Below are 16,401 nucleotides of genomic sequence, written 5' to 3' on the forward strand. Positions count from 1 at the left end.
ATTCAGGGATGGTTTGATGATTCAGCTGCTTTGTCATAATGCTGGTTTTATAAAAGATTAAATGTGTTTGTGATACTCAGACTGTTTGATTTACTGATTGATTTACACAGAACTTTCAATGCTCGTTTGATCTCGTTGCTTTGATATATGTGTATATATATACATATACATGTATATGTATATATATGTACATATATAATAAAGAGCTAGAGAGTCTCAGCCTTTTTATCTGTCTTGAGTTGCTTGAAAGTCCAGTTGGAAAGGTCATTTAAAGAAGGGATTAATTGATCCCTTGTGTATCTACAAGATATTAAAGATAAAGATATTTAAGTAATACAATGTTTTTTACTTTTTCACGTAGCTAATAGCAGGCTGTTTTGTGTCAAAGTGTCATATTATATCCACAAGTGACAAACCCCAAGTGCATTTTTATCAGATTTATTAGAAAAAGAGCACATACAAAAGGATAATATACAAGCCATGAAATAAAATTAAAAAACAAAACAACAGTTTGGGTTTAGCAATGCAACTTTTTAAATCATTATCGTTATTATTAGTATTAATAATAAATAAAGTACAAAAGTCCACCAAATGTGAATCTAACATTTACCCATAATATGCTCATCCATTTCTTCATTAACACACTCATCACCATTAATGCGCTATTGCTTTAATATTAATGATAAATAGTTCTATTTTCAGATAAAATATCCTATATTGAAAAACACTGCGCAATCACAGCTGAACAGCAGAGTTTCATACGAGGATGACGGCAGCCCTGTCACTGGCACTTTTTGGGATTTTCTCTTCAGTTTTTTTTTTTTGTTTTTTCAGATTCAAGCAGCAACAAAATTAATATATATTTTTTTTCCCCCACGTTATATTCTTTGTATATATTTTCACCATATACTATTAAACCATTGAGTCTGACACTGAAACCTGAGAAAACATGCATTTTTAGAAAAAGGTTGTGCTTTAAAATCCTCGCGTTCCTTTTAGACTGTGAAAGGAAACAGAGGATAGATTCTTCTGAGAGGAGAGATGGACGGTAAAATAAAATAAAAGAGAGAGAGAGAAATGCAACAGAAAAATGCAGGAAAGAAAGACGGCTGTAATATTTGTAAAGCCCACAGTGACACATGCCTTCTTTTTTTTTCTTTTTTTTTTATATATGATCAACTATTTCCACCGTATGGAAATATCAGATACTTCAGTTCTACAACCCAACAGCTGCTTTGGACAGATTGACAAGAACTTTTGAGGAAAATGGCTTTTGTTGACACCAGTCAAACTTTTGTCTTAGCTCCTTCGTGGTCCTTCCTTTTTCCATTTATCATGCAACCAATAAGGCATGGTGGCTTTGTGAATTTCGTTCTACCACTTAAAGCGAGGCACTTGTTATGATTAAGTCTACAAACTATAGTCTGGAGAGTGAACTGAAGAGAGAGGAAAACGGGACGAGTTAAAGCAAAGTCACATGCTTCACAGATGATTGTTATTAAGACCCATAGTGCATTGTGAGAAGCTGAGCATCAAACAGAAGGAGAAAAAGAAGAGAGTTCTCAGTGATTATTAAATTTCTCTAAACTACTTTTGCCAGTGAGAGGGTTCCCATAGATGAACAAGTGAGTGCAAAACAAAACAAAGAAAAGAAAAGAAAAGAAATCACAATCTAAAACCAATTCACATCATTGCAGTTTGTCCACTACATCACAGCATGGGGATCTGAAAAATTGCATTGAATGGAATGTAACCAAGATCCACAGCACCACATGAGAGAGAGAGAGAGAGAGAGAGAGAGAAAGAGAGAAGGATGGATAGATAGAGAGAGAAAGAGAGAGAGAGAGAGGGCTCAGTAGCTCAGCCTTGGACAGTAAACATCTGCACAGCCAGCTCGTGGAGGTCAAACAGCAGAGCTTTTTTTTTTTCTTCTTCTTTTTTTTTTTAAACTTTCATTGTCCTAAAAAGTACGACTGCATGCAAAGCATTCCCATTCAAAATGATGCAAAAATGAGGTAATAGTTTTTTCATAGCATTTTTGTGTTATTTCTAAATAAATAAATTATGATTCATTCACCCCAACCCACACCCACCCACGAAAAAAAAAACTATACAAAATTAAATACATACCCACAATATCTACAGTTAGTAATAAATTATGATTGTTAAATACTTAAGGCATCTCAATTGACAACACCCTGTGTAAACTATGAAAACTTCATCACAGATGACTCCACTACAGGAGGAGGCAGTGTCAACACTGGCAGTGCACACACACGACAGGGGCACGTCCAACTTTTCTGATAAATCATCACTGGGGGCCCCCCGCCCCCCGAGGCTCAGAGAGACTCAGGGTCGTCTTAATTCCCACAGTGCGGCCGTCAGAGACCCAGAGGATGAAAATAGACAGAAAAGCAAACAGCTGAGAATAAAGGTTGGATTTAACAGCCTGACGGTTTCCCTGCTCGTGTCTGTGTGCACCGTGTGTGTGAGAGAGGCTGCCTCCGTTAACGCCACAGTCTACATGTTCTAGCAATACAGCATAGCAACCAGCATAGCAACCACGAGGGGAGGTCTGTCACATAAATACACGAGATCAAAACACAAGCTCTTCTCTCTCTCTCTGCCCGAAACACTGCATGAATCTATTTCTAAATATAAACCAACGCAAATGCAATACCAACAAAAGAAAATCAAAAGACTTTTGTTGCTGTAACTATTGTCACATGTGCTTGTTCTTTAGGCAAAAAAGGTCAAAAAAAAGAAAAAAGAAAAAAAGAAGTGGACCCCATTGTTTGCCACCAAAGGGGACGAACACACGCTACAAGTCAGGGGGGATCCACTACTGACACCGGACTCATTTGTTTGTTAGTGTTGAGAAGATAGTCACAGCTCAGATTAACTAAATCATGCACAGCCGTCTTTGCCCCCTTTTTTAATACGAAATAATCCCAGCAAAGCTAACAGCCGGAGTCGATGGAGGAAACATGCATTTCAGCTTCAGCAACGCTCTGCCACTGGCCCTGCGCCAGGTGAAGGCGCAGGTACGAGAGCGGCTAAATCCTCCTCCCACCTTTTTCTTTTTTTTTTCATCCATCCTCCTTTTTTTTATTTGGCTTTGTGTTGTATAAGCACTCCAGTGGCCATGCTCGTGAGTTTACCTGAAACCGTTTCAAACACACTCATGTTTGCCCAGTTTGACTCTGGGAGCCACGTGCTCTGGAGTCACCCACACACACACACACACACACAGCAGGGCAGCGCACAGACGTGGACGTGCGCGCCGCGTCACGTTTGAAGCTACACTATGAAGAAAAATCCATTTTGGTACAACACCTTCTAACTACTTTTAAACGTTAAGCACACCACGGCTCAGTCACTGGGCTCAGGGTGTGTGTGTGTGTGTGTGTGTGTGTGCAGTGAATGAGACGACACACACACACACACACACACACACACACACACACACATGCGACACCGGCCCCAAAGGTAAATGTACAAGTGTATTGCAAAATGTCAAAGCTGCATGATCGGATTAAAAACACTCAGCTCGCTGGTGCTTGACCCCCAGGAAGGCGGGGCTGCGACCAGGTTATCACTTGCTGGTTACTGCTACTCTACTACACAAATGATCTTTAGGTAAACATGGCATCAGAGCATTTAGTGTCTGTTAAACTTTCTTATGTGGCAGAATATTAATATTGGTTGTGTTTGAAAAGAGAAAACACAGCATATATACACTATACTGTATGTATGTGTATGTGTGTGTGTGTGTGTGTGTGTGTTAAGTAGCCAGCTCAGTGTGGGGTTGCGTGTTTTCCACTCTCAGTACATCAAGTCATGGCTTTAAGGACATGCTACACAGCCCAAGGCTATTACCTACAGTACAACACTAGAACAGCAACGACACCCCACGTACGACCAGCAAGCTACAAGTAAACCCTGTGTACATGACTGGGAGTGTGTGTGTGTGTGTGTGTGTGTGTGCGTGTGTATGTCTTCTGCTTCCAGAGAGATGTGCTTCTATTTAAAGAGACGTCCATTGCGGTCGCCCCTCGTGCAGTAAGTTGTCCGGGCTTGGCTCAATAAAGCGTGAGTCAGAAGGTTGGTGATGTCACGTGAAGTCTGGAGACATTTTGGCAAAGCACCCAACAACAGGAGCGCAGGGGAGGCGGGGCCAGGCGGAGGGGGTGGCGGTGGGTGGAAGAGAGCAGAAACCACATATGGGTGATTGACAAGCAGGGGAGGAGGACGATGTGAGGGGGGGGGGCTTGAATCTCATCAGCTGTCAGGGTTCAGCTGTGTCTCGATGTCAACGCGACAGATGGGACACTTCCTGCTGGTGGCCAGCCATTGGTCCACACAGCCCTGGTGGAAGAGGTGCATGCAGGGTAGTCTCCTGCAGGACGGAGACAGAGACAGAGATATCAGGGTCAGTGTTGACTCACAATGACAAGCATGAGGCTCCCAGTTGCAGGGAGTTCATTTAGTTCCTTCAGGCATGTGGAGAGAGAACTTGGCTGCACCTTTTCACACAGCTGAGACTCCATGTGCCGTAAACTGACTCTCCATTTTAAGTGCATGTGCTGGTCCATGTGCTCAGAGTAGAATGGCGCTTTCCCACTACACAGTTCCAGCACGGCACGACTTGTTTTGCTTTTCCATTAGCGATAGCGCCTGGTATTTTCCTGTTCGAAAATGAAATGGCCAAACTAATACTAACTAGTATATCTCTATGTGAATTATCTTGGTCTCAAAATAAAGATAACACATGTGAGATTCCATCAGAAGTGCAAGTTTCACTGTAGATACCACAGTGCCAGAGTAAATGCAGATGAGACCTTTTAAAATAAATATTACCTTTAAAAATGTGCATTAGGAGCTTAAAAACTCATGGAAGTCATGCAACAACATGGGGACATTAGCTGTGCAAAGTGTGATGATGCTGAAGTGAAGCAGAGTGAAATTACGGAGGTTTTAGTGAAGAGATGCCTCGTTTCCAATCAAAACAAGCTAATGGCCGTTTGGAATGACCGATCAGACCAGGAAGAGCCCCCAAAGCATGCTGGGAAGGGTAGTTCTCCGTTAGAAGCGGCTGAAAACAGCTTGTTGTAAGACAACATTTCTGGTTGTATTTCTTGTATCTGTGAGTTTTGGTCGTAGAGTGAAATAAATAATAAATAAACCGTTGGAATCTGCAGAGTCTCTACTGTCGGGCAGACATGTTGTTTGTTTGTTTTTCAACATGACGGTGCTGATTCTCCGGTGCGACTTTTAAATGTTTATGCTGTGACGGTGTGTTCGGCTCATGTTGGTTAGATTACTTGGCATTCATTAGATGAGTTCACTAGTTCTTACACACTGGACCTTAAAAGAAATAGTTCATCATCTTTAAAATACAGTGTGTTTATTCACTTCCTGAGAGTAAGACAGGGAGACTGAAGCAGCAGCTACTCTAGGTATCTTACTTTGATCAGCGATAGAGCTCAATGACTGATACTGGCTCTTGTTTAATCTGAAAAAAAGAAAAAGGAGTCCAACTCTGACTAAAGTGTAAGTGAACTTGAAGTGTTGATGTAAGCGTGACTATTTCTTGGCTGTGACTTTCGCTGTGGCCTGACAACTACTCAGAACAAAGAATCCATTTTCACATTTTGTGTTTCGTGCACATAAATGAATTATATATTATCAGGTCATTTGTGAGATTAAGGGGCCATGGTGCGGGGGATTACGACACCACTTTGTTAGCAGACACTCAATAATCATTATGCTTTTAACGTTTTACTCGACGCTTCCAAAACATCTTTTAATGGAAAATGATATTTTAGTGACAGAGTCTGAGGTTGTGAAGTATTTCTGACCTGACGTCCTCTCCGTCCTCCAGCATAGACAGACAGATGGTACATTTCTCATCCACATCCGTTTCCTCCTCCTCGCCAATCTTTAGCTGCAGTGGCTTTCTCTGTGAACAGGTCACGTCATAGGAAGACAACAAAGGCAGGGTCAAAATGGGAAAACATTTGAAACCATCGTTTCTGTATAATTACAGCTGTCTTCGCCGTACCTTCTTGTACTTGTGTGGAAAGGTGAATCTCTCTATGGTGGTCTGAACGGCTCCTCTGCTGACGCTCCCCAGCCGGTCCTCCAGCTGCAACAGCTCCTGAAGGAAAAGCGAGAGAAGGAAAACACATACAGAGCTAATTAACTGGACCTGGTTTTGTAACCTGTGGCACTTTAAGTGTCCGTTGTCCACCTTGTCCAAAAATGGACAAGGTGTTCCAGTCTGAAAAGTGAAACTCAAGAAATGTTTATGGAGATATTTTTACCTCATAACTCTCTCGCACAGCAGTGGCGTGCCTTGAAGGATTCAGACTCTGCAGGGCCAACAGGTGCAGCTGGGGGTACGGGTAGTTTCTGATTTCATGCACAACCTACAGAAAGGAAACTCTTCATCATTTTCCTACAACTTCCAGATCGAGATGTCAATTGACTGAGGTAAAACAAATTAAAAAAAGCCAGCAGGTAAAAACTTCAGGTTGCCTACAATGATTGGATATCGCTCGATAAAGCTTGGCTGCATAACTTGAGCGCTGTCAAATAAATGCATTGACTGTTGCTGTTTTGCTGCTGTCAAACTCTGGTCTGGTTTTCTCTTTTTCTTGCATTTGTGTCTTTCTTTATTACGTGGCCCTTGAGTCTGGCAACAAACATCAAATATAAATATGGTAGTGAAGTCAAACAGGGTGAAATAACAGGATAGAACAGTGCGTATTTAAACATACCACTTGTGTGGAGGATGTGTTCCTGGGGAAGTGGTGCATCCGAGGGGAGGCTAAGTAATGCTGATAGTGATGTGGAAGCTGCTGGAGCTGGTACTGGTGGTGAGGGAGGCCGGCGTCAACGCTGAGATCCCTGCAGGTAAACGGACATGTGACTAAATCTACATTGTCACTCATGCCAGACAATGTGACAGACACACAGATGGGCGCAGAGATGAAAGGACGGAAGTAATTGACTCTCATTAAAGTCCAACGGGGGACTCACCAGTCAGTGCCCTCGGCCAGGTACCGCGGCTGCTGCTGCGTCATGGGCTGTGGAACGTGGAGCGGCGGCGAGTACTCGTAGCCGGAACGCAGTCTGTGGGGGTTGAGGGGAATACGCTCCTGGGTTCTTCTGCAATGAGATCATTTGTTTGACTTTGTTTCATGGACATACAGTGACAACAGTGACATATGTGAACCCTTTGGAATATGTGAACCCTGCCTCCTTGGCCAGGTCTCACTGGCCCAGGCAGCAGTACAGTTACAGCAACAGTCAGAACACACATGTAGATTAACAACATCAAAAGTTGCACACAGACAACCTGGAGACTGTCAATTGTTTCAAGTATTAAAATTAAATTAAATGAGTCATTTATCAGTCCCACAGGGAAAATTCCTTCTCTGCATCCTCCACTAGAAACCTTCCTAGAAATAGGAGCAGTGAGTAGCCACTGAGCAGCACCCGGGGAGCAATGTTGGTTGGGTACCCTAGCCCTTTTTTGACCTGGTGTGGACTCAAACCTGCAACCCTCTGGTTACAAGCCTAGTCCCCATTCCACTTATCCATGGGCTGCCCTATAAGGTGTCAAACAAACCCCAAAGGTTTTGCCAGTTCAGGTTGAACTTTAGGAACAATAAATTGCAAAATGTCCAAAAAATTAAGGTTCAACTTCCATGTTGGCAACAATAACTTCACACAAGCTCTTCCAGTAGCTTCACACTGTTCAGGAGGAATTCTCCCTTCAGCTCAGCTATGATTTTAGGATGACTGGTGTCTGTCGGGTCCACATCCAAAGGTGGGTGAAAACATTTTATGACAGAAAATCCCAAAGGACTCATATACTTTCTGTTATACAGACGTAGCTGTGGTTTTACCTGGAGTGTGGGAGGATCCGGCGGTGCTGCGCTTCGATAAGCTGCTGCTGGATGAGGTATTGCTGGTGTAAGGCCTGAGGTAGGAATGGAGGCCCCGGCACATCCTGGAACTGGGGGGGTGCAGGCAGGGCAGTGAGAGGTGGGTGGTGTGCCGGGGGCAGGTGGGTGGACAGGCCTGTCTGAGGAGACTGGCTGCTGTGTCCTAGAGGGAACTCAGCTGAGAGTGGTGCCTGGGGAGCACCCAGGTGAAAGTGTCGGCAGGAGGTAGCATGGCTATTGTGATGCCTGCTGAAGTGTGCTCCTGTGGGTTATAAATTTGACCGATCAGAAATGAACTCCAAGCAAACGGACACCACACGCAGACCCAGACAAAACCAATGAATAGAACATGTAAATGTGAACGAGACGCACTATTTCTTACAAAGATGGTACACTTAAAAACGTATGAATACAGACACAGACAGCACATAAATATAGGACAGTCCTGACTGTCCTGAGGAGACCAACACAAAGGAGACAATACAACAGATGGAAGACACACACACCCAGTGAAACCCTGAGATCTAAACCCACAGACAGATTGCAGCCAGTGGCCTGCCTGTCTGTGTGCCATAATTTAGCCAGCAGGGGGAATAGATCTTCCCTAACAGCCCAGGGTGTTTCAGAGATCTACAGCACCGAAGGTTGTCTGCAGTCTGTCATTGCTTTCAAAGATTTAGATGCTTTATCCAGTCTGCGGTTTGGAGATACATTTAAATGTGCACTATATTTTTTATATTTGTATGACGTGATAGTTGTCATGCACCACAGCTCAAAAAAAAGATTATCTGCTTCCATTTCTACCCTCCCCCACCCTTTCTATCTGAGGTGCAGGCAACATGAGATTGTGGGGAATTTAAAATGAATCTCCTCTGTATCGACCTGCACTAAACAATCAATATAAATTACTCTGGGCTTCTAGAAAGGAGGCTTGGAAGGAAGGTGAAGTGGGCACAATTATTTAATAATTCAACTTCCCATTACAGTTTAACAATTTACTAGGTTTCTGGACCAGGATGTAGACAACAGGGGGTGGAAGATGGACTGTACCATGTGTGTGTGTGTGTGTATTAAAATATCAGAGTCATGAGCCTTTAAATGATCTAGAATTACATTCAGTCCCTTCAGCTTTTAGTTGTTGTTTTGCAATTTGAAAGCTATAACCTGTAATCATTTCAGACCAAATAATCCTTTTTCACAGCAGCCATTTTGAAATAAAACAGTAGGTAAACATGTGCTGCAAATGAGCCTTCATTAATGAGATTAGTAACACGTGTTAACCTTCTGTTCCATGTAAAAATAATAATGAAAAATGCAAATAATCATCTCTTTTTTTTTCTCCAGTTTCACCACATACCCGATGATTATCTATTTACATATTTGTTGTTTATGGGAATAATACCATACGTAAGTTTGTTCATTTTCTTGATTATCGGTGAAAGAAAGTCAGCAGCTTGTTGGCTTAGCTCAGCATTAAGGCCACGTCCAGACGGAAAGGGCACGAAAGGTAAATTATCTTTTTCTTGTGGGTTTCTTGCTGGGTTCTTTGTGTGCTATACAAGCACCAGTGAAATATGAATTTTTTTTATTTAATTCATACTAAACCTTGTTGTTTTATGATGATTTTGTGGTGAAATTGCTCTTTTTTTTTTCCAAATTCTGTGATCTTTTGAAATAGCTGACTGGTCAGAGCAAGACTATGCTGTTTCATCACCTCTGTTTGTACAAAGCTGTGCATCACTTTTGCATTAAGCCTGTGACCCGGTGACTCAAAAAATCTGTGTGAAGTTGTGAGTAAATGTCAAATTATTTGTCTCTTGGCTCCTCCACAGCATCAGCTGCTCACATCAATATTTGACATTATCGTGGGACGGCTCAGCAGCTCTGATGTTGTTGCTCTAACGTCTCACCGCTGCGACTTTGACTCACAGAAACCCACAGAAATGCAGACTGAATGGTGCAGAGCAAACCTCCACCCATCCACACGCATGCTCTCACACACTCTCATCCCCCCTCTCTCCTCACCCTGAGCTGCTGCACTGGCAGCCCCTCCCCCACGGTGTGGCTGCAGCATGGTGTCCCTTGAATGAGTGACAGCCCGTAAGCACCGCCCACCAGCGACTGCAGCAGTCTGACATTAGATCTGTCTCTCCCTCCCTCCCCCCTCCCCCTGCCATCACTGCAGCTTTACACTCACACCTCCTCCCTCCAACATAATCCTGTCCTCTTCCTACTCCAGTGCTCTTCTGTCATGTAACACTCGGGAGTCATTCATTGAAATCCATCAACATACCAGCAGATATCGCTGAATAACATGCACACAATTACACAGAATGTGATACTAAGGCAGTGGTTCTCTTTTAATCACACCCCCCAGTCAGAAATGTTTTCATGCCCCCATTGAAATACTATTGAGAACCTGATCATTTTTATTTATTTATCTGTATAAACCACTGTAAGAGTTTTCCTCGTACAGTTTACCCCCCATTTGAGAAGTACTGGACTAAGGAGAGATATCTACCACTGTGTCTATGCACTACTCCTGCTGTCTGTATGCAGAAATGGCTCATGCTTGAAATCTGCTCAGTGACCTTATTCCTGTACATTAGGTCAAATAAGGTCAGAATGGAAGACAGCAGCATAATGTTAATAAAGTCTGTGACTGTGCAGCTACTGTGTGCATGACAGTTGATGAGTTATTTCAAAGAATCGCTGTTGTCAGTGGCAAAAACTTGCAGCGCACACATGGCTACTTCTCGGCCACACCTTATGTACACACAGAAATAACTTGGGACTATTTCAGACGTTGCGAACAGATGTAAAAAGGCTCAAGTGGCTAGAGTGGGTCAGCAAAGGAGTCCCATGACCAACACTCCTTAAAATGCTCGATTTAAAATGTGACACGAACTACTCAAACTTTACGACAACAGAGCCTCTGCTTTAAGTTACGAGCAACTTCTCAAGCATGCGAGGGCATTTTAATGCATCGATCATAGTGGGAAAACTCCCAGTGCCAGATAAAACAAACATAACCTGTAAAACCAATTATGAGCCTATGATATTCTCATTTAACGTCAGACTCCATGCAATTCAATTATGACCCTTACCTGCATTTGTATTGTAATGAGTCACATTATATGGCACTCATCGTCAATTTTGATTTTGCATTGTTTTTTCTGGGATTTAAGGGTTTGTTTATATGTTTGGATGTCGGTGTTCACGAATAACAAGAACAGAAGTGGATGAAAGAGCCCAGTTATTTAAACATCACACAGACACACAGATATAAGGCTTCACACATGAAAGAGTCACATTTTAGCAGTTGAACCAAACCGATTTCTCAGTATGCGTCACGTTTGAAGATTCTCGTGAGGGAAATCTGCTTGATTAACTTTCAGGTGAGGAGTCAGATGAGTGATGTCTGAAAATGTTGACGACTACATTTATTTTAACAGAAATACTGGAGACGGGTGTAGAAATGCCAGCTGGCCGTGCTCTTCCAAACGGTAACAAAATCAACCAACTAGCATTTCTTGACATCACTTATAGACAGGTTAGGTCTCTTTTGTTTATAAAGACGCAAATATTACGTGCAAAAAAGAAACGTTTGGGGACTGAAGCTACGCTAACTTATTGGATCAGCACAGTTTGACTACTTGGTGAGAAAGTGAATGAGCAGATTTCAAAAGATTATTAACTATTCCTTTAATACCATATAGGACAGAACTGCACAACAAACAGAAGGATGTAGCCCATCATTTATAATAAAAGGAAGTGAGAAAGACTTCCAAGGTTTTTTGCTTTGAGATACCAGACAGTCAAAACCTTAAAGGTAGGGTCAGAGATCATTTTCTGGAGCATTTCTTTTCCTGTATTGCTTAAAATCCTCTTCACAATCAATTAATTAATGCATTGTCAAAAAAATGAAAAATGCCAGTCAACTGGGGAACCGCCAGGCCTTTAAACACACCAGCCAATCATATTGAATGCCCCGAACAAATTAATTGGATCGTGATGCAAACTGCCAACTGTTGCCGTGCACGAACTGTACCACTCTTCGTGCACTAATGTCAGAGCTTATGCTAGCTTGCTAAATCCAACAAGACCGTTGCAGTAACGTTATGGGAAAAAAAAGGTGTTGGTTGTAAACGAAAAAGCCGTTTTTTGGGAAAGCTACTACCAAGAAAAAGGCTGTTGCAGAGTGATCCAAGACCAGCGTGAACATCGGTGCTGTGTACAGTGGCGACAGAATGGGCTGCAAAATGATGTCGTTTTTCATCATCATGTTGTCAATTGAACAAGTATCCAAAAAACGTTTAAATAAAAACACCGAAAGTTACCGATGCTGCGCAGTGCTCATGAATCGGTGTTTGTTGCGCGTTCCTGTGCTCTGGAGGCGGAGATTCAGAGGGAAGTCTGAAGAAAGGGGCTTGGACTTTTTAATTCAAAATGTAGCCTGCAAAGTTTTTCGAGGATCTCCAATCCTACCTTTAAATTGTTTGACATAATCGTGAATTGGGACGAATCATTTGCCATGATATGTATACCATGGAAAATAACCCTTTAATATGTCTGTTTTCATCATATTGTTTAAGCAATGCTATGCATTAGGTCTTTTTTTAATACTCTACTTTCAAGTTTTATTTTTCATTCACCTTTTATTTCTCAGTTTTTCAAGAAAATAATTACCATTCATTTCAATGTCCTTTTTGTGAGTTTTGTCCAAAATAGTTCCAATGTTAAGTCGACACCAATAAACACCAATGAGTGACACTGAGTTGCATTTTATAAAGAACCGTGTATGGAAAAGGAGGGAATGACAGAATGTTACATTAAACATCAATGCTGATGTGTTTCGGTATAAACATTCTAGAACATTTGGTTGTCCCAACTCTATAAACTATGCAGAGCAACAATGTGAAGAAACTCTGTCAATGACAGCAAAGAAATGAGAGCACATATAGAGTGAGGGGACTGTCTCAGTGACAGCAGTGTGGAGGGAGGAAGGGAGGAACACATGGAAATCAGCAAAAAGCACACTGAAGGTTAGGAAGAAAACTACAGTCTTTATTGGAAAATATTAGTATGTGTGGCACTGTGTGATAATAGTAATAATAAGAGTAACAGGTACTGTATAACTATAATTATACCATGCAAATAAAGACCAAAGGCAAGGCCCGACCATGCTCTCTGTAGGGTTAACAGAACAGAAGCAGCATCCAATGAGTAGATGTGTATGCTTACGGCACAATTCAGTACAGCAGGGACATCTCTAAACAAAGATTACATTGGAATCTGCTGTTCAATGTGGAAAAACAAAAGTATAAAATGACCATGCATTAGGATCTAATACAAGAACATAAGGTAGAAAAAACCACAACCAAAGAATAAAAAGACATTTTGATTCTAAAAAGGAGATCTACAGCAGTGCAGGATATACACATCCCTGTAAAATGGATAGCATTCTGGAAGTGTCAAAAGAAAAGACTTTAAGAAGGGGCTCAGATTTTCAAAATGGCAAGACAAGTTAGGCCAGAGTCTTGCCAATTTATTATAACTGACAAAGTCAATTTAGCTCGCAGGATCAAAGGCTTTCACACATGGATGGGACTGTGACCAGCCGTTTGGATGCCACTATAGCAGGTGCAGTGAACCAAATTATTGTGATTTTAGTACTGTAAGTGTAGGCCAACTGCTGAATGTTAGCACAAAATGATAATTGGTTATAACTGATTGAGAGAAGGTGATCATAGACAGGTGTCATTGATGACAAAAGCTGGTACAATGCACCTTAGCAAATAGGGGATGGACACAACATCCAATGACTTTGATCGAGCCTCACTCTAATAAATTTAGAAAGGAGAATGAAAACGTATCCACTTTACAGAAATTTACAGCAGAATGTATTCTATCCACACTGAATGGGAGAAACACAATGACAATCTGTAGTCAAATCTAATGCTACAATGGGTTATTCACTAAAGAGCAACATGACAGTTTAAATTAAGACAAACTGTTGGCTACAGAAGGTGTTATTCTTTAGTCTGTTACACAGAAGGATACGGTATGAGTGGGAACTCGATTTTAATGCCAATGTCTTCTTCGGATGGAAAGAGGAAATGAGGAAGAAGGGGTTCACAATACAGCTAGATGCAGAGAACAGGCAGAGGCTACGGCAGACAGCAGCAGATGATCGTTAGCTACACAATGGAGGGGGACAAAGGTCTGAGAAATGCGGAATGTAGAGCCAGCCTCGATACTATGGAACAGGAAAAAAGAACACAAATAAAAGCACAATGAAATCATTGGTGCTACTGCATGTAGTTTTAACAATGCAAAGTGTTATTAACACTACTATTATTATTACATAATCAACACAGATAGCCTGCTGCAGTGGAGGATGATATTGATGTTATTATGCCAAATTGGACGACTGTGATTATTCGCCTTTCTGCTGTGATGATTCTCAACCGCAGCTTTTATTGGTCACTTTCAGACACTTTCTTAACGTTTAAGGCAAAATGCCACCATATATAAATATTCCATTTGCAACCCAATAATGTGATCTAGCACCTTTTCACTACCGGTCTGAATTGGAAGATGTGTTAATTGATTATTAGTCATTAAAAAGCGTCAACTGACCACAAACAACAACAACACTGGATGCCAGTTGCACACAAAGGGGCAGACAACCCCTTGTCATATTGTCAGCTGCTTGCATGGCCAAATTCAAGACAGATCCAGACGAGGGCTAAAACAAATCATTATTTTCATCACAGATTAATCAACTGCTTATAATCACCATTAATTGATTAGTTGCTTTGTCCATAAAAAAGCAGAAAACGGGAGAAATGACGATTAGTGTTCCCCAAACCTCAGAATAATGACGTCTTCAAGTGTTTTTTTTCTACACATGAGACAGACATTTTCAGTTTACTGTCATAGAAGAGCAAAGAAACCAGAGACTATTCACTATTGAGGACCTGAAATCGTATAGTCGCATAGTCAAACGATTAATCGATTGTCAAAATAGACAAGGATTTATTTCGTAACCTATCCGTAATGGATTAATTGGTGTAGTCCTAATCGCGATACGGTTGTGGACATAATTAGCAGTAAGCAGCGAGCAGCGAGTAAATGTATCCGTGTCTCGCGGTCGGTTATTGTCTCGAGCTAACGAGCTGCACGTAAACACAGCAGCGCTGAGGCAGCGCGAGCAGCTGAGGATGAAAAGAACAAGCGGGGCTGCCATTTGACAGCTGCGGTCATTTGAACAGGCCCCGAAGCTTCCGAACACAAATACACTCACTGCTGCTCCTGTGAGATTAAATGTCTCGAGACACGCTGGTTTTAAACCGCCGCTTTTACACGACGCTACCGTTATTAGCAACGCAGCTAATGTTATTTGTCGCGTAGCTAGCAGGTGTCACGTCTGTTTACATCATTTGAGGACATTAAAGAAAAAATGAAGAGACGAGGAGACATTTTTGGAGGGGTTAGAATACAAAAAAGGAGAGAAAACATACATACGGCTAGTCATACCTCTATTTCTAACCGAGCCGAAGACGGGGAGAACCAGATATCCGACATGTACTAACACCATCCTGGGTCCTTCTTTGTTGTGTGGGTAGCCAGCGAGACAGATGGTCCATGGAAATGATCCCCCTCCAGTGCTGGGCACATTCAAACACACAGGCTGCACTGCTGACACACGCACAGCCGCACAGCCAATCACTGCAACGCTGCGAGCTGGAGCCTCCGGCTTTAGACCCATCTCAGCCAATAGTAGGAGGGCGGGGCGGGGCCATGTGAATGTCTGCTGCTATCCCCGCCCCCTACCCTCCATGACTGAATCCAGTAGCACATAGATGTTAGCGTCTGGTTTCTCCCTAAAGAAAAACGTCATCATTGGATTTCATTCATTATTTAGCCTGTATGTATGAGAGTCAAGAGTTGAATGAAAATAAACTAAATCTGTCTAAAATAAAGTAATTCTGGAGGTAATGTTAGAACATTTGGTTTTAATTAAATATTTCATCTAACCAAGGTGAAGATCACATCTGCAGTGCATGACTTTTGCAAAAGCAATTTTGCTGTTTCCTCTGTCCAAGTGACCTGAACTCTGAATACCACTATAACTGGGAAAACACACACAGAGAGAAAGAGAGAGTTCTGCGGAGTTGATTTTGAGAATTTTTGTGAATTTATATTGAAATGCTATCTCTGGGGACATTAGAACTGATCTGACACTAGGCTTTGTATTCCAGTTAGAGATGCACAATATTATTGGCACAATATCAGTATAGGCAGTATTGGCTTTAAAATGTATTATCGGATATCGGCAAACACACCAAGACCTATCTAGCCGATATGACAAATGATTACAACAGTAACTAAATAGGCTGCTACCTCCTTGACTTCCATGCTGGTGCCCTCTATTTACTTT

General features: G+C 41.9%; 1 protein-coding gene across 4 annotated transcripts; it reads right to left on the reverse strand.

Moving 5' to 3' along the window:
• Positions 1-695: 695 nt before the first annotated feature.
• rnf165a (ring finger protein 165a) lies at positions 696-15,675 on the reverse strand. 4 transcript variants are annotated; one of them, XM_044011920.1, is made up of 9 exons: positions 15,498-15,563; positions 12,645-14,214; positions 7,917-8,217; positions 7,045-7,173; positions 6,783-6,912; positions 6,327-6,431; positions 6,065-6,157; positions 5,862-5,962; positions 696-4,399 (listed from the first exon to the last, which is right to left on the reverse strand). In XM_044011920.1, exons 2-9 carry the CDS (start codon positions 12,793-12,795, stop codon positions 4,282-4,284), a joined length of 1,128 nt encoding a protein of 375 aa, XP_043867855.1. In that variant the 5' UTR covers positions 12,796-14,214; positions 15,498-15,563; the 3' UTR covers positions 696-4,281. The 4 variants fall into 4 exon arrangements, with proteins under 4 accessions (XP_043867855.1, XP_043867854.1, XP_043867857.1 ...); XM_044011919.1 differs by having other exon boundaries at positions 6,065-6,160; XM_044011922.1 differs by lacking the exon at positions 12,645-14,214 and having other exon boundaries at positions 6,065-6,160; positions 15,498-15,675.
• Between the last annotated feature and the right edge of the window lie 726 nt (positions 15,676-16,401).

This window comes from Solea senegalensis, linkage group LG21, assembly GCF_019176455.1.
Source record: "Solea senegalensis isolate Sse05_10M linkage group LG21, IFAPA_SoseM_1, whole genome shotgun sequence".
NCBI classification, from domain to species: Eukaryota; Metazoa; Chordata; class Actinopteri; order Pleuronectiformes; family Soleidae; genus Solea; species Solea senegalensis.

Excerpts from the sequence above, each read along its gene's own strand:
- rnf165a (XM_044011919.1), bottom strand. The coding sequence starts at position 12,795 with ATGTTTAATGTAACATTCTGTCATTCCCTCCTTTTCCATACACGGTTC. Across the intron at positions 8,218-12,644 it reads AAAGGACATTGAAATGAATG|GAGCACACTTCAGCAGGCAT; the intron begins GTAATTATTTTC and ends TATAACCCACAG. Across the intron at positions 6,913-7,044 it reads CTGGCCGAGGGCACTGACTG|GGATCTCAGCGTTGACGCCG; the intron begins GTGAGTCCCCCG and ends GTTTACCTGCAG.